Raw genomic sequence first — 25220 nt, forward strand, 5'->3', positions numbered from 1 at the left:
TTGTACATTATTCTCTTATTTTGTTGTCATATTAAGAATAGTACTTTTTGATGTATCCGCTTTCAATTTTCTCTTTTCACTGGGAGTAAAAATAGCTCATAGGTAAAAGAAATGTATTTTTGTCAGTTCAGTTTGTGTTTTGAAAGATATTTTTTTAGATTTTAACCTTTGTGTGATATCCGTTTCTAGATATTCCTCCAAAAATTACATGGCAGCCTCCCGAGCTCGCTTGATTGCAGCATTAGCAGACGTAAATCCACAGAGCCGTCAAATTCTGTTTCAGATTTGAACTTCCCCGAGAAAGAACGCAAGCCAGCCAGTCCACTTCGGCTTCGATCAATGTCAACACCGCAAGGAATGTCACGACGCTTTGATACATCTTTACAACAAGTAGGTCCACCATTTTGTCGATCTCTGCCATCCACTTCCCTGCTTATGCAATCGATGCTTATGTTTAGTGACCTGGAATCTCTACTGCGCATGCTCATTAACTGCCTCCCGGAGGGGGGGGGATCACTAGAATACCGGCTGTTTTCATCTTCTGAATAAAATTACCGGCCGTAAAACCATGTTTAAGAGCTTTCCATAAACTTTTTGTAAACACTATTTACGCTTATATTAATCTTCAGCGTTGCAGATTTAGTTAAAATACCGATATCGCTTGTAATGCTGCAAAGCTAGAAGGGGGGGGGGGGGGGGCTCCATCCGCAGTTATCAAAGTTCTCCCAAAAGTATCAAAAACAAATTGAACAGGCCAAAAATTATCAGCTAGAAAGTGTTGATAAGACCCGAAAATATAAAAATACAAAATTTTGTTGTTGAGCACACAAGAGACAACTAGTGATATTAATCTAAAGTGTTTTCTATAATAATCAGTTTAAGCACATCTGTTCTTTTTTTCCTGTTTTTAATATTGTTATGTGTTAGTTAGGTACCCAAAAGTATAAAAAAGGTTTATAGTTAAATCAGGTACCCAAAAGTATCTGATCACAAAGAAAATTCTCACCAATAATTTCCGTATGGACCCCCGTATATAACATGTTCAGGTGACACCCCCCCCCCCACCTGGGGACTCCTAGTGGAACAGTTAATTTTGCCAAATGCTTCAAGTGAATTTCGTGACACTTTTTCCTCTGGAGCAACTTCTGGTCTGATTTGATTATTCGATGAGAACATGAATAGCGAAAAAATTAAGTTGTCAGTTACGAATAAAACAATTTATACCAACTGGAAACTGCTACTTCAAATTTTTCACCCAAATCCCTGATTGACCAATTATCTTTCAATATTTGTATGCTAGAGGATTTTTCACTATTGATTGTTTAACGCCCCAAACCAAAGTGACGAAAACTCTGAGATTTTGCCAATATTTTTGTTTCAGTTTCAGGACATCTTTCATTTTGATTACACAAAGGATGAAATAAATTTCTTTGGATTCTAAGAATTTAGAACATAAGCTTAAATTTGCATTTTTTTGTTTTCTAAGATATAATCTGTTTTCCTTATTTTAGTTTGTTGAGCTTTGTCTGGATAGGAATCCATCTCAAAGGTATGCAAGCGCTGAATTCTTCGAGAACCTCTTTTTACAATTGAAATAATATTTAGACTTTATACTGCTTTTGGGATCTCGTAAATTGATAATTGCCTGCTAAACATTTTACTGCAGGACAATATCAGCACACAAACATCACTTTATTTGCATCTTGTCGTTTCGGGTTTTCCTGATGTTAATCTTCGTAAAAATTGCAAGCAGAGTGTGAGCCATGAATAGATTTATCTTGCCTGTATTTTTCTGTATCAAGCAGATTGTCCTTTTCATCAGTTGTTCTAATAATTTCAAACTTTGGATTTGCAAAGCTTTGGTATATTAAAGCTAATTAATGGCATCCTTAAAAGTTCTTGTCTTCCAAGACAAGAGCTGTAATTGGAAAACAATATTTAGTGTTTTAGATAAATTTAGAATAACTAAAGACTTATTTTGTTTTTAATATATTTATTTGAAAAAAATTTATTCATGCAATTTTTCCAACTAGTAAAAGATTCCGCTTTATCAAAACATAATTTTGCGTACTCTTTTATTGATGAACTTTTTTAAATTTTTATATATTTATGGATGAATTATTGATGAACTATCTCTAGGAATAAGCAATATGTACATTATTTTGCCAAATGTTTCATTATTTTTTACAATTTCAGGCCAACTGCTGCGAATCTTCTGTCTTCCTCATTTCTGAGACAGGTAACATCCTTATGTTTTAAATATTCTAATTATTTTAATTTATTCTGAATAATTTAAACAGTCCGGTCTATGTCCGTAACGAAAAACACTTCTGACAATCTTCTCCTGTATTTCAAAAACACAACATTAGCCTTTCCTGGGCCACGATATTTTAATGCTTACAGCCTATCTTTTATTGCAACATAAAGCGCAGAATGGTCTACTTGAATGCCCGAGGTGGATCGATCTTCTTGCGATAACCTTTTATGTGTTCTTAGCAAGATTCTGTTGCCAGGAAAAACAACAGAAAAGAGTGTATGCAAAATACAATAGTTGAAGACAAAGAGCCATTGTACAAAACGTCGCTCAAAAGTGCCAAAGCTCTTTGAAAAGCGAGTTTAGATAAATAGAGAAAGAATATCAAAGGAACAGAGCCATAGTACAAATGTTGCTTTCAGAAACGTCATATCTGAAATGCCTGTATAGACAAATGGAGAACGAAGTTTTAAGGCAAGAACCTCGAGCAATAATCTTGGATTGCAAGGGAAATATGCATCCTTGCCACACACTTACCACATAAACGTTTTTAGGATAAAGTGCTATCATATAGATTTTGCTTTTTGGCAGCCATGTTTTGTTTTTGAGACAACTCGAGTGCTTGTAGTTTACATTAAACAGAAAATATTCAGCCTGGCCTCTTCTAAGACTTTTGGTCTGAAATATTTTTTATGTTCAACATTAATATTTTTCAAAAATGTCTTTCCACATTTATATCGTTTTGTGAAGTTGTACACTTTCATTTAAGTAGAAAACCCAGTTTAAGTTTCGTCTTGCTAATCCATTTAAGGATTTTAGAAGTTTTTAATTTACTCCTCTCTTAAACATGCTGCAGTGTACATTTTTGTGAATCGTTTTCTGCATCTAAATAATTTGCCATTGAACTGTCTTTTTAGGCAAAAAGGAAAAGCAAGGAATCTCTACACATCGCACACATGATTCGGCCAATATCCCCCATTGCTGATGTTTCAAAAATAAAAGGTACATAAATTTTTTGTTATTTTTCTAAAAACCTTCTTTTCAGTGGCGTAGCTTGAACTTCCAGACTAGGGGGTGGAGGGTTACGAGTAGTAAAATCTACCGATAAAGAAATTTTGCGCCAATTAAAAATGTATCGACAAGCTCATGAAAAATTGGGGGTTGTCACACCCCCTACACCCCCTAGCTACGCCCCTGCCTCTTTTCGTAAATATATCTTTATTCATATTTGTTACTATCTAACTTCTGAAGGTATTTTTTATGGACACTGCGAGTGCTTATCGAGCAGTGCCATGGTCCTTCCTCTCGATTTGACCACACCTCGTGATTCCTACGCTCGGAATTTCACAGAGCCCACAGTCCTCCATTACTCTAAGTGAAAGCTTACTCATGGCAGTGACATGAAACACAAACCCTTGGATCCGCTTCGCCATCCTCGCACCTGTAATTACATCAATATTTGATACAATTTCAGAAAGTTTAAGCGCAGTCAAATGGTTGATTCTATATTTTTCTATTTCTATGTGCTAACAAGCATCTGAAGGTAGTTTCAAGGACACCGAGAAGCTTATGCTTATCGAGCAGTGTCCTGGTTTTTCCTCTCGATGTAATAACACCTCGTGATTCCTACGCCTGGCATTGCAGAGAGCGTGAGTCTGTCCTCATTCTGGGTGAATGTTTGGTCGTGCCAGGGTCTCAAACCGAGCCATCCTCACACCTTAGACTCAGATTCAATCAGATTCATTCACAGTTTTTAAACAGAAGGGTTTATTTTCACGCAAGATTGTTGCAGGCATTGCATTGAAATTTTTATGCGACCCTCTCCCTGAAACAAAACTCTGCACCTTGTAAATCTGAAGACAAGACAGCGTGCTTCATTGCGTCTGTCCCTAGTAAGGATCACATACTACCTACACGATTGATTTCGTTGGGTTAACTAAATATGACCCTTTGATGATGGTACACAGGATTCGTAACGAATTGTGCCTACTTAGTCTTGAAAGAAAGTTTACGAGGAGATCTCAGATTTTAAAATATGAAACTGCAAGAGGAAATGATTGGCAAATTCCAAATCTGCTATGAAATAATAGTCCAAATTATTCGAGAAATATAGAGACGAATACCCTTTTCAAAAAGCAGGCGAAATCTATGTTTTAAGCCGATTCAAATATAAAGCAAATTGCAACACTACCCTTAAGCATGAACTTCTGGAAGAACTGAATCTTTTCCTCTTATTTTGTTCATTTTTTGTTCTTTTTCCCTTTTAAAACTGGAAGAGTATCATGTAAAAGGTAAAGAATAAGATGAATATTAAATTTTCCTGATTTCTACCTATAGAAGTATCTTGAAAAAAAGAAGAGCATAAAAAACTAGGTCTAGTCTGACTATAGCTTGTCAAAGGATATTATTTGAATAATGCAATGAAAAAAACGCATTTAAACTTGTGTAGGTGCAGAGGGGCAGAGCTGACCTCTTTGACTTCCCTTCTTCTTCTTGCGTAACTTAGTTCCTAGAGCATTACAATGAAGTTATTGACTCTTGTAGTTTTATCATATTTATTAAAAGGCACATATCCAACGCACCTAATGCTGAGAGTTTCAGGTGAAAAAGCACGGAGCTTTTGTTTTCACGGCTCCTATTTGGCTACAGCAGTTATCATACTTAACAGCTAATGGCAGAGTTAAAAAATTGCTGACTTTTGTTACAAACAAAATTGCGTTATCAATAGAACCTTTATCCCATCTGAATGTGAATTGTATAAAAGGCGAGTTGTAGTTGTTTTAGATACAACTTTGTTTTAGAAAGAGCTAGTCATTTCAGCCGTGCAGAGTTACCTTGGGTACTAGCGCCTCATTGAAAGAAATTTCCGAACAGTAGTCAACGACCCTTCTTTACCGAGGCTCTGGAACTTTTACTTTGAATGTCTAAGAAAGATGAGAATGGAGAGTAATTGTCTTAGAACAGGCGTAGATGTAGAAACCCGGAAGGGCACAGAGGGAACGTACCTCATGTTTCGAAAACAGTTGTAAAGTGCCTATTTGCAGTTCACGTAGCGGCTCTATTCTGCCTACCTGTGCTCCGTTCGAAAATGCTTCTTGCCTCTATACACCCAGCTGCTATGTTAGAAAGCATATAATGCTACTGAAAAAGTATGAAAAACATACTCGAATCAGTATATTGTGCAATTTTTGTCAATTCTTCATTAGTTCAATGTTATCATTGAGTTTCATTACTGAATGATCTGACAGCATGTATAGAACTCCTATCTTTGCTGCATGTTAGTAATATAATCCTTCCAGATGGGGAAGAAATTATCCATCTTCTGTAGTTAAGCTCGATTTGATATCTTCTTCTTCTTCCTTCAATTCCCAAATTATTCTTTGTAGGCACATCAATTATACAGGATACCGAACTTTCTGACGTCATGGAAGGTATGTCCGTCCAGGAAGATTGGGACCTTTAACAGATCTGCCATGTTTTAAGGTGTGATGTTTCTTCTTTTGAAAATAACGCTCGAATTATGTAAATGTATGCTGTAAAAACCCATGAATTCCTGACGCTATATGTTCCTAGAATTTTAGAATGTTAATTGTTCAATGTTTTAGTTCCTTCTTAGCCAATCAAAAACGCGAGCATATGGCAGTAAAGACTGGCCAATTTGTGCCACTTGCCTTTTAAAAAGTAGAAGCAATGGAATCCATGGGAGGAAACGAACTCCTTCAGTCTACACAGGCACTGATTGTACACAGTCTACACGGTCTAAACAGGCATCTTTAAAGCCACGTGCTTGCGTTTATGACTGGCCTTTTCCGATCCACGTCTGTATTTATATACTTAACATCTTAGAGTTTTTGTCTTGAATGCGTTTTAAAAACTTTCAAGTTGTTGTTTTGTTTGATGCGAGGAAATTGCTTTCTTATTCATAATTTTCTTTCATTTACATCCAAGTCAGCAGAATGACAATTTTTTTTGCCATCGTAGCAACAGTTCTAGGATGTGTCTAATTGAATGAGCGCATGTGTCGCGAACCAAACAGATTCAAAGTTTTCACATATTATTTTTACCTTTATCAAATATATCAAATGTTCAGATTGGCTGTAAATGTGTTCGCGACATTCAGGCTTTAAAAGTTTATTCATTTGGGGGAATTGAATGATCTGGCTGTCCAATCAAACATCGAGTTTCCATTGTCACATGCCTTTCGACCAATAAGTTTTAAGGTGCTAACAAGTGCCCATGAAGGAAATCTCCAAAGTTTGTGGAGTTTCATCCTTCGTTATCTTTGAGTCTTCGTACGGATATTTTCCTTAATTGGTTACATTTCTTTAGCCTCTTAATTCTAATTCCTAGAAATGTATTAATTAAGATGATCCGGTTTATTCTATTGGCTTATGAAGAGGATATCAGTGATAAAGTCTGTTTTATCCTGTTATCTTTTTATTCCATGCTACGTTTCCTCATCACTGTTAATGTAACTTTCCTTTTATTTACATGATTTTACTAATCATGAAAATTCAAGTTTTCCAGACAAATACCTCTCAAGAGGCTTAACATTCTAATCATTTTTATAGATGTTGGAAACTGTATTGAAATTTTCAAGAAAAATTGTAGAAGGAAAGGATCGGGGAAAATGTGAGCATTTTGCTTGCCCCACCCACGTTTTTTATCGACTGTCGAATTTCGGTATTCAACGATTTTTATGATAAATCATAGATAAGATCAACATAGGTTAATTAATAAAGCCTTCACCGATTTCTTAGAGGGCACACTTGGTTGAACAAGTAGAACCTACTGAAAGAGAAGCCCGACGGTTTTGAAAATATAGTTGTTGCTCTGGGAAAAAATGCTTACTACAAACGGGAAGAAATGTTAGGAATTTAGGAAGGAACTCTTTTTTTGAGAGCTATATTGTGTAATTGCCATAGATGCCATAAATTTGCAAGAAGGCAGATCAAAGTAGATGCTGTGGGCAGGGAGAGTAGGTATTTGCCCATTTGCATCAATTGACAAGTTGCATATTTTTTATGCGAAAATAGTTGGAAGATCATCCCTTTTCATTTACACTTTCAGGCTCGAAGCAGAGACGTTTCTTTCAAGACTGATTCACAGGTCAACTGAAACGAAACTTAAAATAACTATCAATGTAAGTAAATTGTACCAGGAAAAAATTCTTTAAAATAAAATTTTTCCTGGTATAATTTACTTACATTGATCGTTATTATAGCTTTATATTGTACCGTACGGAATATAGTATATTTATTGAAACAAAACTTACTTAATTTGTGAATGACAGCGTTGTAGCGAGATCACGAAATAAATGGCTTTTGCAGGATAGATTTACTCTTTTTAACACTGATAGAAAAGTATTCATGAAAGAGGAAACATTTTCCATTTTCAGTTTTCAACACGGCTATTATCCCTTGCGCCTATCTTATTTCATGTGTCGTTATCTTGTGGTTATTTTAAAAGGTGTACGATAGAAAGGAAATGGAAAGCTCCTTCATGTAATTTTACAGGAATGGTTTTCTCTCTGTGTGAGTATAGCTCCCTCTTGCAATGACTACACGATTGAGGTTATGGCACATCTAAGAGAATGCTCTCAGAATGATTTTTTTGCTGTTTCTCTAAAACACAATCATTAGGTTTGTGCAAATCTGTTTACCATTTCGACAGCTGCATTCTATTCTTCAGCAAATCCTAGGATTTCCTTAGTTAATATGAAATCTGACAGATCTTCTCGGAGACACTGCAACACACATTAAGTAAAGGCGCTTTCAGTCGAATTCGCTTATGTTCTGTTACAACTCATTGACCTTTTCTTTTTTAACAAGGCCCAGATTACTATCCATTATCCAGCCCACTTTTGGTCCTCCCTTCTTCTGTTGTAGTCTTGCTGTCAATGTCATTTCGAAAGTTGCCATCATTTGAATCTCGTAATTTGATCTTAGGAGTCGAGGTTTTGGGAGATATTTGACATTTTCTACACTCTGGTTCTAGCATAAGCTACATTTGTTTGGCAATAAATTGTAACACATGTTCTTTGGACAGGCACCGCTGGGCGTTAAAGAGAGTTAGAGGGGGGGGGGGCAAATCCGAAAAGAAAGAGACTTGACTGATTGGTCGAGGTTTTGGAAGATATTTGACGTTTTCTACACTCTGGTTCCAGCACAAGCTACATTTGTTTGGCAATGAGTTGTAACAAATGTTCTTTGGACAGGCACCGCTGGGCGTTAAACAAAATGAGAGGGGGGCAAATCCGAAAAGAAAGAGACTTGACTGATGGTTCATTCGTAATTTTTTTACATTTTTGGCTAAAGGGAGGGGTAAAGCCCGCAGCACTCTGCTCGTTTTGCCTACTTGAAAAATGATTTTGTAACAACTCTTCTATGGGATGCTAGATAACATGGAAATCCAATTTCCCATAAATCTTTCAACTATGGACAGATGTAAGTAGAAAAACTTCTGATGAATTCTGCGCAACTATATGGGAAAGCAGTGAAACAGTTTCACCAGAATCCAGTGCATATCTAACCGCAAAATGCAATAGCTCGCCAGAATTAACTGTTAACGGCATTTGGATTTTCACATCAGCAACAAATTCATCGTCAAATGCGAATTTAAAACCTATGAATTATGCACGGTGTGTGAACACGCTTACTGGCCATTACAAAATGGCTTTTTGCGTTTTAAAACAAACATGCCTCGGAAGCAGGATTATCTTAAAAGCTGAAATAATGAATTTGATGATTAAATATTCATTGTTTCCAAACGGTCTTGTGAAAATGTTTGATCTGCCCACGCCTAAAGCCATATCCGTAAGCAAGTAACGGATATTCATGTGGGATGAGCTACCAGCTTGCTAAAGGGAAGAATTTGAAAAACTGGTTTTTCATAAAGCAAGCCAGAAGCCACAGTTTTTAAACCAGCCTGCCCATAAAGAATTGTACAGAACCCAAATCAAGTTTCAATCTGGGGGACTTGGCAAGTTTTAAAAATAGATCGATAGCTTATTTATTTCAATCTAAAACTGTAAACTATCAAAGCTTTCTAAAGAGATTTGTGGCAAATGAGCACCCAAAATGCCTTTGACAGTTTCACTGTTTGAATTTAAAATTTCTGGATCCAAAAAACCAGTTAACAATTTGACCTGAATCTGTGTATCGATACACACCGGAAAACAGCTAAGGACATAAGTAAGATTTGTTCTCATCGAACTAGAGGGTTTCTGTTAAGAAATGCCACACTTGAAAAACTGCGAAACATAGAATAGACTTTCGCCTCATCTTCGCCTAGACTGTTAACACGATAATAAAGCCTTGCCACTTTTGAAGTTTTATTTTCACGCGCAGTGTTTTTGCTGCAGGTTGAAGACTCATAATTTGAATTTGAAGATTTACGACTATTGATTATCTTCATATTTTATATTTGTTTGAAGTGGCGAATTTTTTGCTTTGTTTTTGATAAACTACCAAATGGAACAAGAACTGCGAAGATAAAGTTGAATTTTTATTGGAGTCTAAAAAATATATGTTTTTCTGAAGCGAAAGAAAGGCTTTTCATTTTGCAATCGAGAATTTTTTTATTTTTGATTTTCTTCCAAAAAATTGAAATAGTTTCTAGCTATAAGCCTCGCACAAGGTGGAAGAGTCCTTTAGAGAAATTGAACTATTTCTGGCTACACAAGTCGGGATTGGTAAAAACAATGAACCAATCAAACTTGTCATTCTTCCTCTCAGGTTATTTTCGATCTGCATCTGAATATAAATTTCTGTTTACCTTCGGATATTATTCGACGTTTATACCCTGAGGATAGGATAAAAAGCATCGGATAAAAAGTATTTTAGTATGACACGTTTGCGCTTTCGCATCCTTTTAATTGGATGGATGCGCGATCGTCGTTCCACCTGGAATCTATCTACATAAGCACGAAAAAGCCGCTACTGTGTAGACAAAAGGAGTTCGTTTTCACCTTAGGACTCCATTGGTAACATTCTCAATAGGCAAGCGGCACTGATTGGTCAACCTATACAGTCATGTGCTCGTGTTTCTGATTGGCCTATTTCGATCCACAACTGGGTATATATATTTCCTAGCGTAGAGTTTTCGATCTATGTTCTGACGTTTTAAACTCTGAAGAGTGTCAGACGAAAAGCTTTAGTTTACTAAATGTTTGCTTTTTTCAAAGCCATTTGCAAGTTTTGTACCACCAAAAGATTGTTTTAATTGGATGTATTAAACCATGTTGGTGCTGTCTCGTAATGAACTTGACTCAACCTCGATATAGTTTTTTCGTATAAGCGTGGCCACGTGCAGTGTCACGTTCATTTTGCTGAAAATAAAGGGCTGTTGTAAATGCCGAAGTACTTTAATTGAAACATGTACTCTTTTCTTAATGAAGCTTGAAACGATATATCTTTTGCGGATCCGTGTATTAGATAACCGAGACAGGTTTTAACGCAACCTCTGTTTGCGGGTTTGAAGTTTTCTGCATGCTTAATGGGTTGCGATTAAGACAAGGTTGATTCGAGTAGCTTTTTATCTGGACGAGAACAGTCGAAGCGCCGTCTTGCAGTCAACTAGGGAGATTTCACTAAGCAAGGATCAGGCGACCTAGCTACGCTCGATCAGATACAGGAGTTCAAAAAAGGACCGCGCGGCATGAAAAGCGGAGGATTAAACATACCGCGTGGTGATTTGAAGGATTTCAAATGACCGAGAGAGATAACTCCGAAAACATTAAGATTCATAAATAATTCAAAACGCTTATTTCTTACGCAAATCGCACTCTTACGAGGGATTCGGCGAACTGTCATTGCAGACTACTCTGCCCTTCTTCCCAAGCTTTTCTAATCTCAAAAATCCTCTGAAAACACCAGGGATAAATTTATGTTTAGGTCGTGAGCTTCCAAAGTCCTCTAAAAATATCGTTAAGGCTTACAAACAGCTTTGTTAAATAAAGGGCTAAGAATTTTGTTTACCATGTCATACATGAGGGAAATTTTTGCGAGAAATGTTTGTATGTGTACCATTTAGTGAAATTTGTGGCGCTAACCTGCTATCTCACAGCCAGGAATTGCGAAAAGGGAACTGCACTGAGGTCACCCTAGTAGGTCAAAGAAAGCCCTGGCTTAAAGACGTCATATAATATCTTAGCGCAAGATAATCATGAAGTGTCGTGGGTGTAGAAGATACGTAGAATGTCTGCGCGTCGAAAAATGATCAAAAGTCTTGGGGAAAGGAATCATCTAAAGACTTGGAGTAGGGGAATCGTAGAAAGTCTTGGAATAGGGGGAAACGTCTAAAGACTTGGGGTAGGGGAATCGTAGAAAGTCTTGGGATAGGGGGAAACGTCTAAAGACTTGGAGTAGGGGAATCGTAGAAAGTATTGAAGTAGGAGAATCGTAGAACGTCTTTGAGTAGGGGAGTCCTAGAATGTCTTGGGGTAGGGTGATCTTATAAAGTCTTGGGGAAGGGGAATCATCTAAAGACTTGGAGTAGGGGAATCGTAGAAAGTCTTGGGATAGGGGGAAACGTCTAAAGACTTGGAGTAGGGTAATCGTAGAAAGTATTGAAGGATGAGAATCGTAAAACGTCTTTGAGTAGGGGAGTCCTAGAATGTCTTGGGGTAGGGTAATCGTAGAAAGTCTTAGGGAGGGGGAATCCTTAAAAGACTAGGGATAGGGTAATCGTAAAAAGTTTTGGGATAGAGGGAATCGTCTAGAAAATTGGAGTAGGGGAATCGTAGAAAGTCTGTGGGTATGGGGAATCAATAAAGCCTTGAGGTAAGATAGTCAAATATAATCTATGCCAGACATTTTATTGCCCTTTCATGTTAATTCAACATAAGTTCACTCGACTGAAGTGCTCTTGTAAAACTAAAACTAGAAACCAGGCTACTGTGACTCTCCATAGTTGTTTCAATCTTTTCTGCTGCCTTTGCCAGCGCTTCCCTTTGAATTAAATTTAATCAGAGTATAACGTTGTGGATTAATACTTGAATTCAATCAACTTCATGCGATTACAAATTTACTTCCAAATGGAGAACCGAGCAAATTGCAGATCTACTTCATCACCATGTAGAGAAATTAATTTTTAATCATTTCTTTAGAAAGCAAAGTCGGTTTTTGATTTCGTCAAATATATGAGTGCTATGCGTCGTGTATTCATACAATAGGAATTTGAGGAATCAGCGCTAGGCCAAAAAATGTTTAATTAAGATCAACCACATAATGAGCTTTTCTTTTCACCATGAAAACGCCATCTTGTTCCTCTTTGAATCGGCCTTTCGTTTAAGGTCTGTGAATTCACGTTTCACTGAATATGTTCAAGCTGCAAAATGCTTTATAAAGCTGTTTAATATCCTACTCTGCTGATTCACTCTAGTTAACTCTCATTTTGTCTGCTTTTTTAATGGTTTTGATTCTCAGTTGGCACTGAGTCATTGAAAACAGTCCAGTTGGTTCAGCTTTGTTTGCAACCGCTGTGCGTCAATGCCAAATATTTTCTGCAACAACGAGACAGAACCAAAGGAACCCATTTTGCTGAGGCATATAAATATCATTTTAAATGGCTTTGAAAAAAGCAAACATTTAGTAAACTAAAGCTTTTCGTCTGACACTCTTCAGAGTTTAAAACGTCAGAACATAGATCGAAAACTCTACGCTAAGAAATATATATACCCAAATGTGGATCGAAATAGGCCAATCAGAAACACGAGCACATGACTGTAAAGGTACACGAGCACATGACTTCTTGACAACGAGACCCAAAAACCATGCTTACATTTCATTAGAGAACAATTTTAGCCAATCCGTTTCGCAGTCTCGACAGTAACCTGTGTTTTCCTAAAAGCAATTAGTTTTTCTGTATTATATGATAGCCCGATCACGTGCAAAACTAGGATGTGACAAATACAAATAGGATGTGCTCCTTCAAAGAATGTGACAAATACAAATACGCGGCTCATTCAAAGATGGTGATAGGGGTGGGATATGTTACTTAACGATGACAGTCTGAGCAAAGAGAAAACAACTTGCAGATCTTTAGAAGATTTAGACAATGTTTGATGGCCTCCCTTTGTCTTTTAGCAGAATTAGATAGAAGGTTTCTTAAGAACCTTGGAAGCAATTGTTGCATAGATCCGCTTCGATTATTTCTCTTACTGATAGCTACAACTTTACGCTGTAAAATTTTCAAACCTACAGTGGCATTCCTGTTATAAAGATAAAGTTGTATATTCATGTGGGTTTCAAGTAAAATAAACGTTTTCAAGGGACTTAATTTGTTCGGGAGACGAAACTATCAGTTCTTGTTTCGAAACAATACCATCTAAAACCAATCAGTGTTGCGGGGTCATAGCACATGCGCATTAATAACAGTATTCGCACAGCTGTTCTGTCTGCAACCACACAATTCTTGAATTTCCTGCCAGGGCTTCAAGTGATAATGCGCATGTGCAATGACCCCAAAACGGGGGCTAGTGCATGTCTGGAAGACGGGCATGATTGCGCATGTGCAATGACCCCGAAACGGGGGCTAGTGCATCTCTGGAAGACGGGCATGATTCAACTCCCGAACAAGAATGGAGCGACTTGCGGGGATTGAACTGGGATAACTAAGTGGCGAGAGGCGCTGATCTAATGGTCCATGGTTCCAATCCCTGGCATGACCAAACTGTCACCCAAAGTGAGGGGAATTGCCAGCTCTATGTGATTCCAGGCGTAGGAATCACGAGTTTTGTCACATCGAGAGGAAGGACCAGGACACTGTTCGATAAGCACAGCTTCTCGTTGTCCTAAAAAATACCTTCGGATGCTAGGTAGCAATTGCAAATGCAAAATAAATAAACCGGGCCGTTCTTGGCTCTAGAAATTATGATATTTTCTAAAGTGTAGCTGGATTTGAAAAGCAATCTGCCAAGATTATCCGTCCAGTAATCTCAATATGTCCGCCAATGAGCATTTGGATGAAGCATCTATCGAAGAGCGTTTTATAAGCAATCCTACTTTTAAATTTGGCTATCGGCAAAACTGCCCCTCTACTCTCAGCCTTCCACAGGGGCGACTCGATTTTCCTGTCATATCCTACCGTATTTTGTTTGCTCTAAATTTTACAGCTTGAACAGCGATATTTGGAAATCTGTTGGTATCAGCTAAAGATATGAACAATAGTGTTGTTTTGCTGCAACGCTGAAAGTTCGGTCAAACCATAAAGAACTTGCGCGCATCTGTGACTTGCGTGTGAATGTCCGCCACATGCTAAACGTATAGTATCTGGCTCAGAAAAGACTGCTTCAGATCACATTCGCAAATTGTTTTAAGAAGTCAATTGGATTTTGGTCCAAGGGTCCAAGTAATCTATCCTGGCCTATGTCGTTTGTCTGATTCAATCGAAAGGGATTAGTCTCCTTTGAGGCCCTATAATCCCAAGCTCACGATGATACAAATGAACATTAATTTGTTATGATCATACCTTCATATCGGATTTTTTTCATCTCAATCAGTTGTCAAAAAGCCGCTTTTTGCTGTTTGCAGCTCAAAATTTCCTTCTTATCTTGGTTATATTGGATTAATTTGCAGTATTATCAATGTCTTTTATTGATTACTAAATGTTCTATCACGATTCTCTCGCCATTTGTATCAACCTTTATCCGTTTATTACTTCGCTTGAACCGGGCTTTCATTTCCAAGCGTTACTTGACAGTGCACGCCATTGTCTTCTGTCGATATATTTTACGTTGGTTGCCAGTTCTAATTCAGAGTCCGGAATTCTGTAAAGGATTTGCTGTGAAAATGTCTGAAAGTGTAAAATAACACCCCTGAATGATTATTTGCGGTGACAACCGTTGTGAATTTTCAAAATTAATATCGTCGTAAAATGCTTATCACAACAATATTGAATCTTGTTGCTGGATTCAAGTTTTGATCTCAATCCGAGGTCAGCGATTTCATGTTTGTGAAATGTCTCAAACGAAGCAGAAGGGGCTGTTCTGTAAGAAGTAGGTTGTAAATCCTGCCAAACTCATCAACGTTTCTTCAAATATTTAGAAGTTTGTTATGTAAATACAACTTTGTTAATTAAAAATCATTTGAATAGATTCTTCCTAGACTCGGAGAAAATATTTCATGTCCTTATCAACTGGATTTCATCCTTTTCATTAATTTTTCTCGATTTATATTTCATGTAGAGGAAATGTAGGATGTTTTAATTCGGAAATCGTGTATGGACATGTGTCGGAAAATGCACAACGCTTGAAATTTTCTTAGATGATTAAAAAAACATGAAGTATTTTTGGTTTGATTCATTAGAAACTGTAATTTACTTTTATAGAGGAACTAGATGAATATCGTTGATAAATATGATTAAGATTAATTGAAATTAAATTAAATGAATTATAATGTTCGTCATATGTTCATAATTTTGAATTATATAAGCAATGTTATTTTTCATAAACTTCTAAAATGATCCAGACAACATTTCCGTCCACTTACTGCAATATTTACAACCCTACAGCCTTTTCTTATGGTATAGAACAACTTCTTATGGTATAGAAACTGTGAGATATTTAGGTCAAAAACTGTGGCAAACACTACCTCACAGTATAAGAGAGTCCCAATCATTGGCAACATTTAAAAAAGAATTAAGAACACACCCTATAGAATGCGACTGTAGATTGTGTAAAAAATGTATTGCTGGGTTAGGTTTTATTTAGAACATCATACCTTAAACCTTTTTAATATTGTATCATATATTTTTATTTCATACTAACTCTTTATAGATAGTTGGCCTTAATTAGCTTCTTTAAAGCTATCAGCCGTTCATTTAGTACGCCAATTTTAAACAAATTATTTATTATTATTATTATATTATTTTAACATTAGTCTCTAACTTAAACCTTCCCATTCTTAAGATCCTCTTGACTTGCACTATTTAAGGGTTAAAAATACGTGTGACCGTGTATTCTAATGAAAATCGAAACCCATTCTTTAAAGATATCTTCCAGCAACGCTGTTTAGGCGTTTATTCTTTCCTTGATCACTTATCGAAGCGAAGCGAAGATACCTTTTTTCATCGCGTCGGGCAGGAGGTTCTAAAGAAGAAAATATTTTTGCAAAACCTGGCAAGTTGACATTTTTTGAAATGTCGCTCATCAATTTTTAATCTCCGAAGCAGAATGAAGTTTGTAAATAAAATTCAGCGCTTTAAAACATGATAGACAAATATTTCTTGATGAACTTATAAGTTACGTCGTTGTGAAATACAAATTCTTTGTGGCTTGTAATTATGAAAATATTTTCGTTCCGTGCGGATGTCTTGGTTTCCGGTGAAAATATTTGAACATGGCTGATTAAAAAGAAATTAAAAGAAATCCTTGAGTCTCTTTCAAGCATTTGTTTATAAATTTGAGGGCACATATATGACGTCATAAGCTTGATGCACGTTTAATTACCCAAAGAGCAAAACGATTTTCAACCATCAATTTTGCGTTTTAAAGTGATTTCTAATGGACCTAGAGCTGATCAAAAATGAAAGGAGATACGGCTGAACATAAAACGGCCTAGGTTCACTGTTTCCCTGCAGTTTAAAAGATGTTAGAATTTTAAAAAAATTTTCACTACGAACATCTCCTATTTATCTTTCGTATTTTGTCACAAGTATGAACTTTTTAGTGCCTTTCGTTGATTTAAAATATGAGAATCTCGCAACTTTAAAACTCCATCCTTTCTTATATAGATTCAAAAAGGGCATAGAAATGCCTAAATGCAGTATTATGCAGATATCAGAAACATTTCGGATACAAATTTTAAGTGAGCTAATTAGCCCAGGAAAAAACCTTTCAAAAGGGAACCAACAAGGCATTTTGATTCATTCTGCACAACCCCACGATTTAAAGTTTATGGCCTATACTTCTCATAGGTCTTCTATGCTTATTCAATTTTCAATTTTTCGTACTAAGATTTTGAATAATTCCCCTTTAATCAATAAAATATAACAATATTTTTGAATAAAAAAGTCGTAATAAGGAAATAATTAAATAAAATGTTAAAATATAAAAATGTCCTCAATCGGTACAATGGTTAACCAGATCTTTGTGTACCATCTCAGACTCACTTTTCGATCCATCAACCTTCCCCCTTCCTCTGTTCTTATCCACCCTTTTACATTCACCCCTTCACCTTCACCCCTACTTTTTCCAGTGGAGAGCAAATATCAGTTTCCATTGTTAGGGGAGCATTCATTTACGAATCCCTCGGGGCTGAACGGAAGATGGCTTTGCGCCATAATTAATTGGATTAATCAAGTAACAGCATCATCCCATGTGATCAAACAGTGGAATTATTGTTTCATTAAAAATTAAGAAATATAATTCATTTCACGAACGTTTTCAAGAAAGAAAACAATGATGGAAATCGTAGAAGATTACAATTTCATGTGTCAAGGAAAATTGAATCTGTGATGGCGCTTAATTAGGACAACAGATTATTCTAGGATTTGAAGCGAATCTTTGGGAAATGAATTGATTATGTGTGGTTTATGACATGAATTGCCTAAACGTTCAACTGAATAAAAGCACAGGTAGAAACATGTCACGAACGATACAAGAAGGGGGACTGGGGACCAGAAATGCGAAATGAAGAGCGTAGGCCATGTCGAGAAAATCAAGTAGCATTTTTATTTGGGGAAATGGCCATAGCCGCAAACTTTTCTTACAATATTTTAATGCTGCTCTATAAAAGCTACTCTCTCTTTTAACTACAAAGTCATGAAGACAACATGACTTTCAGAGTAAAGGCAATTTTCATTGGCTTGTACTTGACGCACCAACATACCATTTTGCTGCATTGTGAACCCCGAGCAAACACGAAGACTTGATAAAGAAAGCATAATAAATAGATTTAGTGTCTATCTTCTAACATAATATTTACCTAATAAATCCGACACACTTTTAAACATAAAATGTTTACAACTTTAATAAATAAATATCAAATTTAGCAAATAATACCTAGTTTATCAAACGATCTATATTTATTCCAAGGGACCATTGTGGTCTTAAATATCAACAGCTTTCTTCTTACTGTTTTTTGTGGATGTGTGAGCAATCTTCGAAACTATATTTATGGCTTCCCGATCGGAAGGTAAACAAAATTTCTTGGAAAATGATTAAATTTTTGGCTATTTTCTGTGTTAGGCTCTTTCTACAAAAGCTGGCTTGCCGTTGGTGGCATCTCATAGTGAAATCGATTAGATTTCTTGATTCAAAATATAATGTTTTGTTCCTTATTAAGGTAACAAGCAGACTTACAGGAAAATGCATGTCCTCTTTTCTACTTCTTAAACCAACGAGGAAGATAACCAGCTCAGAAATCAACTTGGTTTTATTTTTGAAATAGTTTCTTGACAATTGGTGATCATTTTCAATTACCTGGAGTGAAGATTTCTTTTAAGCTTAGATTCACCTTAAAATGGATGTAAAAAAGATTTCATCGTGCATAGGTTGCGAGGGCAGGACGTGTTTACTGATCAAATTCTTGTCAAAATAAATACTTAACAGTCTTCAAATGTGTATGGTTAACTCTTGAACAAGCCACTGCAAGATAAAGTATTTTCAAAAGTGATAATTGTCTAGGGAAGGATGCAGTGTGAGTAAATTCATTTTTAGGGGGGAGGCTATGTGGTGTGTAGACAGAACTACCCCCCACGAAAAATGGATCTGGTACCCCCAACCACTCCATTCCTGGTCCGGAGTTTTTCGAGTCGACAGGGGGTTTTTATAAAGGCTCAGTCAAGAGTTTACTATTGGTAATTTTAACTAGCTTTCTCTACACAAACTCTGTGAACAAGTGACCTATCTTCGGTATTTTGAGCTAAAAACAAGTCAACTATCCAATCCTGAAACTTCCCTCCCCCCAAAGTGTACAACGATTCGCCTAGACGCAGTATGTTCATTTCAATAATCGATATTTCGCCTTTGTCGTGTATTCCGTAAACCTCAGGCGAAAATGTCAGCGGCTGTTTAAATGCATCCAGCACATATCTGTTAGCAAGTGACCGCTCGCGAGATTTCGCGCTTTGGAAGGTGTCGGAACCGTATGCGGGCAAGTCGGTCGCTAGAAACACACTCTTGATTTGAAAAACTTTCTTCCTTTTAAACACCTTTTTTGTCAAAGTGTTGGTGCATTTCAGAAACTTGTCAATTCCTCGCCAGGCTAACTGCCTCTCGGAACGAATATGAACAGCAAGAAATGGCTGTTTAATATTTTTATCGACGAAATCTTTCGCGATTGTATTAAGTCTGCGACTAAGCATTACGTCCGACGGCCGCAGTTGCTGAAACACGCTTTTGGGCACCGGGAAATGAGTTCTTCGATTTCCTGTTCCTTTCCATTGAATAATTCCAATACAACGTTGTTCTTTGAAAACCGCATGCTCAATTTCTTTTGCCGTGCGGATAATCTCAGGGTCCACGCATATGTATTTTTTAACTGCAACACCGCCCAGAAGCCGTTCGATCCCTGACTTTCTTAGAAATTCACAATCCCCAAATCCACCATTACCAACCAGATACTGACGTATTTCATCCCACCGCTTTGGTGAAACGCCGAACCAATTCTTCGCATCGTTTGCCGAGAACGTGTCGTTGTAAACAAAATGAACGACGGTGTCCAGTCCCGATTTGCAGTCATTGACAAAATCGTGAAAATGCGCCAGTGGAGCATACCCTCGTTCTGCTAGTGTCGAATTCAAGTGCTTAATATCGAAATATCGGCTCAAATTACTGAATGTGTATTTTATGGCTTTTTGCATTGTTTTACATGGGATTCCGTTCATTCTGGAATTATTTACAAACGGCATAACTATTTCTCTATTGAAGTGTTTTCCTAACGATGCAAAGTCTATTAAATTTTTCGTTGCCCCGGCCAACTGCTCGTAGTACCGGAGAGCAAATAAATATTTTCTCCGCCACTGCTTAACTTCTTTCCTTCGGCGATTTAAATCCTCTTTTATATAAAAAGCATTTCTGGTATGTGTTTGTAGAGTAGGTAGCCAGCCTCCTTTCCGCAGCTCAGTGATTCGCGCGTTATTCGATTCAGTTGCGTTTCTCTTCAATTCCAAATCAACCTGCTTATTGTAAATGAGATAATTATACGTTTTATCCTCGTTGAACCTATTGCCTTCTTGCACTTTGCTCGTTTCGACCTCGATGCTTTCTTGGTGTTCATTAGATATTTCCTGTCGCGTGTTTGAAGCGTCTTCTTTATTCGACAACCAGTTCAACTGCAAGCTTGCTCGTCGTACTTCTAAAATTCTCACAATATCCTCAGGTGGAGCCGAGTCTTGCACGCTGATGAAATCCCCCATTTTTTGTTTAACGAGATAAACACTGCTAAACACAGCAATTATCAAGGTAGCTTTTAGTGCACTCACTTTTTTAGTTCTAAAACAGAAGATGTTAAATATTCCCATACTTGGAATTTGCACAAAACTACTCCGTTGTAGCTATAACGATTCCTTCTTGGCGTTTACTGCAAGTCTTTGTGAATGCTCCGATTAAAGCTCCCAATTTATGTAAACACGGGCTTTTCAGGAATATGGCTTAAGCATTCTTTCGAAAATAATTCCTTTCGCACAACAATCACCAAATGTAAACAGACAACAGGCGATGCAAAATATGAGTGAATAAACTAAAATCGTCGGCACTTGTCCTCTGTTTTTGTTCGGAAACCTGCTTTCATTAAAACAAGCACTGTTGCGACGGCACTGTTTTGAATTCCACCAGCAGAACCTCAATGAATTTTCACAAATGCGGGCTGCATAACAACAATTTTTTCTCGTGGAACAGAGCTCTCTCAGCAGGGCCATACTGTTCTCAACGGACAGCAAGCGGCTCTTTTCCCTCGGTCAAGCGGGGATCTTCATTGTTTTCAAACACAACAATCCTTGATTCTTACAATCCCTGATTCTTCAGCAACTTTTAAATCGTTTTCGTACTCGCCTAATTCCTCGTATGAATAACGTGAATCCAGCACCCGCACAACCATCCAGTTACACACAGATCATTATCATAACAACCCTGAAATTACAGATCATTAAAATCGTTTAAAATCCATTTAGTTTAATATCAGATCGTTTTCTCTTCCTAATTGCCAGGGCATTTATCCATGCTGTGTTAGCCACGACAAAACGTCAATGTGAAAGATTTTCGAACAAAGAAGTGCCAGTGTGCCACGTTCGTTGCAGTTAGTGGAAATCCGTGCACGCGTAGACGCAGCACAGAGCATTTATGCCGCACGGTTGATCGTCTTGAGTCAGAATATCATTTCCCTGCGAGGTCATTTCACTGAATGGCAACACTAATACCCCCTAAACAATGCTCAAGATTAACTGTACAAGCAGCTTCTGAAAAGTACTTGTTCCGGGGGTATTCCCTTTATAAGTATATTGATTCTCAAAACCTGCATGTTTGATGAACTTGTGATCTGCATTGTTTATTGGGGGCTCTTCTTACGGATACGTAAAGGGTGGAGGGGGCAATCGCCCCCTAGCATCACCTTTCCGGAAATTTTTACGTTTTTGTAAGGTTCGCAAATCATACTCGAGTAGTCTTGAAGATTTTCTATTTACCAAAGCTCAAAGAACGACTTCCATTATGGATTTTTAACCAAAAATTTTTGTCAGATAACTAGCAATTCGAAGTTTTGCATAAATAAACTTGACTTTTTGCAATCGTCACATGTCACACCAAATGCGACCAAGCCCTTTTAAACGGATTGTAGTTGGGTCTGTTTCTCTGCGGAACTAAACCTAAGGCCCCGATTTTCTTTCTGCTGTCTTAAGAGGATTGAAAATACTGACTTTGGAGCAAATCCTTTTCTACAGGTAACAAGTTTTGTACAAAAACTTTTCTAATCACACTTTCAAAGAGCTGGTTCTTGAAAATCACAAATCTTCATTAAACATTTTGAGTGTCGCGTTTTCCTATTACTCTTTTTATTCAACCCCGCGCTAAGCATCACACCCCCCCCCCACGGTCCAGTCTGCCCCAGTAAGCCCCCTTTTCGTGGCAGACGTTCTCTTACTTCCCAGCTTTGGACTCAAACCGCGAGTCATTGCATTCACACCTCTATACTCAATTGTAAATGGCGAACCATTTATGCGTATTTCTTTGCAATTTGAGAGTTTGCCACGAGAGTATAAGATTGATTTTAAAGGAACATTTTGCATAAAGATATCGCCTCTTTTTCTAAGTACCGCCGCCCTATTTCAAGACAATGACTTTTGAAATTTTACTATAGAAATTCTCATTTGTTCGGATTGCTGAAATTTGAAGTCATGCAAATAAGAAGCTATGTTGGTTTAGCTTTTTATGACGACACTAACATATTCCAATTAGCTTTAAAACTGTAAAACAGTTATGATATGATAACGCTGGGAAGCGGGATAACTAGCCGTTGAAGCGATCAGAACTTTTTTATGAGACAGAATTATTTTTTTGTTTAATATCGAAAGCATCCACAACAAGGTGCTCCAATAAACCCGTCTGACCAGAAGGAAAAAGTTCCAATATTTTCATCAACTCTCTATTCAATAACATTTAGAAAATTACCAAAATCTAATCGAAACTAATTTCCACGAAGGCCGACAAAAGGCCTATATGAGAAGACATAGTACCTTGAAATAAAAAAGAATTAAATTTTTTTGAATAATTGAAGTTCGAAGCAGAATAGGAGAAACAGAGGTTCGGCCCCCTCAGCCCCCGAAACTCCGCCCCTGACTGTACATCCCTGAGGTAAAAGTATGTGAATTGAACTTTTTTATAGTCACATGACTTTGGGCTCCAGAAAATACACATCAAATTTTTTTCCTAAACCTGTCAAATGACCGCTGCTCGATTTAAAACGAAAATTCAACCCAACAACAGCTCACTATTTACATTTTCTTAAAAAAGAAGCATATGTTCCGTGCTGTTATATTCTTTGTATTGCAGGCTATAGGCAAAGTCACAAGTGCATTCACCCGTAAATATGAAGTATCTATTCAGAACCACCATAGGACATTTCCTTCTGATTATCCGATTAAGTTCCTCATAATCTTCTTACAATCAATTTATCTCCATCAATGCATTTTTTTCTCCGGAAGCAACACAGGAGATCATTTGTTTCTTGAAACATTTTCTTTTTGCTCTTAAATCCTCCTTTAATTTCATGTCAAATCACGCTCCTATTAACTCTGATCCATCGCTTTTTGAGGGCAAAATATACAGGTTTAAGCTCCTTTGTGTTTCTTCATTAGATTTGATATTTTTAGTCGGTGGGTCGAATGTCATTGATAAATTTTCCAAAGTTGAACGAACTGGTGCATGCTCATCCGATCAAATGAGATGTGTCCTAGGCCGTAGGACCCAGGCCACTGGATAACTATACGCCGCATGACGCTAGTTGATAAGATATTGACATCCGCAAATACAGAGCCGTCGGAAGCGGGGGTCTGGACACCCCCCCAATAATCATCAAACTGTACTATATCTTTTTGTAATGAACGGGACCGATACAATGGGCAGCCCCCCAATATGAATTTTGTTTCGACGTCATTGCAAAAAGGTAATGATAACACCACGGGAATATTGGGGTTCACGCCCCTCCTCCCCACTTCTCCTCTGGATCGATTTTGCATTTCGTCTGAATCTTTATGGGAGGGCAATAATGTTACTAAATTGCGATAATAGTTATGGTAGGCGAAGTTATACAGTTTTGTCAATATATGGTAAGATCAATATATGTCAATATATCGAAGGTAAAATTATGTCAATATATTCTTAATAATTTTAAACTATGATTTGAAACTGCCTTTACCTTGCCAAGCATCGCCAATGCCCCGCCGTGTAATCTCATTGCAAACGAATTTTTATCAATGATTTGCAGTTTTCACAAATGCACGATACTATTTGGTCTGGCTCTGTCTTGGTTCTGGTGCTCCACAGTTGAGAGAACCCCAGTGTTTGTTTTGTCATGTGTATATTATATCCCTTGTTTTTATTTACTTGCAGTGCACTGAGCTAGGACAGATATATAATAGAAAACAACTTGATTTCATCAAATGGAGACCTTCTGTGCCAAACAATCAGCTCATTTTTCCTGTTTTCACATATATGTAGTTTAGAGATTAAAAGAGTAAATTTACATTTTTGTCACTTTAAAAAATGGGACTAATTTGTGTCGATTTGCGCAGTAATATTTCATTCCAGTTATTTTTATATGGCACTTACAGTTTTATGTCGCTCGTATGCTTACCTGGACAATTCCAAAATAGTTTATCCAAGATAAGTGTTTTTTACTATCTCGAAGTTCCAAAGATTGATTGAATTTCTTTAAAACACAAAAAGCACATATTGCTTGCTCCTGGGCAGTCAAATCACAAAACAACACTGCCAATGAGCAGTCAATTGCAATGACCCCAACAATTGCAACTCAAGGCTAGAGTGCTGGGGGTGCGTCACTCTTTTATCTTGATGGGACAAAGTTAAGCTTCTAGTCATCATAACATCTTGTCTGCAAAACTTCTAGAAATAATGTTTCTAGATCTCTCAGAATTTGAAAGGAGACAAACACAACTCTTATCCACTGATGGGCCTAGCTGATGTTACCTGTTTAGGGGGCTTCTACATCCCTCTGTCTTCCACACCTATATATCAACTAAACTTAAAACATTCTTTATAAATTTCTAACGTCCATGTATATCATTGTCAATTTTCTGTTTCCTACTTTTTAAATAACAAAATAAATTGCCACCTTTCTACGAAACTTTTTTTAGACAAATTCAAGACCCTCAACAAAGCCAGCATAACTTGGTTCAAAATCACCTGGATAAGTGCATAATTGGTTGCTAAGGAACGGTTTCAAAACAAATACTGTAAACAAGCTTACGGAATTCGGTTTGCTTTGCTTGTTTTGGTAACATTGCAACAGAT

The 25220-nt window shown here is 37.1% G+C and overlaps 2 protein-coding genes across 3 annotated transcripts in view; one reads left to right on the top strand and one right to left on the bottom strand.

Moving 5' to 3' along the window:
• LOC135681867 (STE20-related kinase adapter protein alpha) overlaps positions 1-19373 on the top strand; it is a 31486-nt gene extending 12113 nt beyond the window's left edge. Inside the window, exons 8-14 of one of the 2 annotated variants that reach the window (XR_016144667.1) lie at positions 190-390; positions 1512-1549; positions 2197-2239; positions 3172-3256; positions 5641-5737; positions 7325-7381; positions 7448-19373. Coding sequence is in view for 1 of the 2 variants with exons in the window: in XM_065196495.2 (XP_065052567.2) it covers positions 190-390; positions 1512-1549; positions 2197-2239; positions 3172-3256; positions 5641-5717 (444 nt within the window). In the remaining variant the exon portion in view is untranslated. Of the gene's footprint in view, positions 1-189; positions 391-1511; positions 1550-2196; positions 2240-3171; positions 3257-5640; positions 5738-7324 lie in introns of both variants that reach the window. The other variant, XM_065196495.2, reaches the window with a different exon arrangement.
• On the bottom strand, positions 18146-21647 carry LOC135681866 (uncharacterized). The gene has a single exon (XM_065196493.2). It carries the CDS (start codon positions 20717-20719, stop codon positions 19061-19063), a length of 1659 nt encoding a protein of 552 aa, XP_065052565.2. The 5' UTR covers positions 20720-21647; the 3' UTR covers positions 18146-19060.
• Positions 21648-25220: the final 3573 nt, after the last annotated feature.

This window comes from Rhopilema esculentum, chromosome 16 (genome assembly GCF_057945365.1).
Source record: "Rhopilema esculentum isolate cy_ngs chromosome 16, ASM5794536v1, whole genome shotgun sequence".
NCBI classification, from domain to species: domain Eukaryota; kingdom Metazoa; phylum Cnidaria; class Scyphozoa; order Rhizostomeae; family Rhizostomatidae; genus Rhopilema; species Rhopilema esculentum.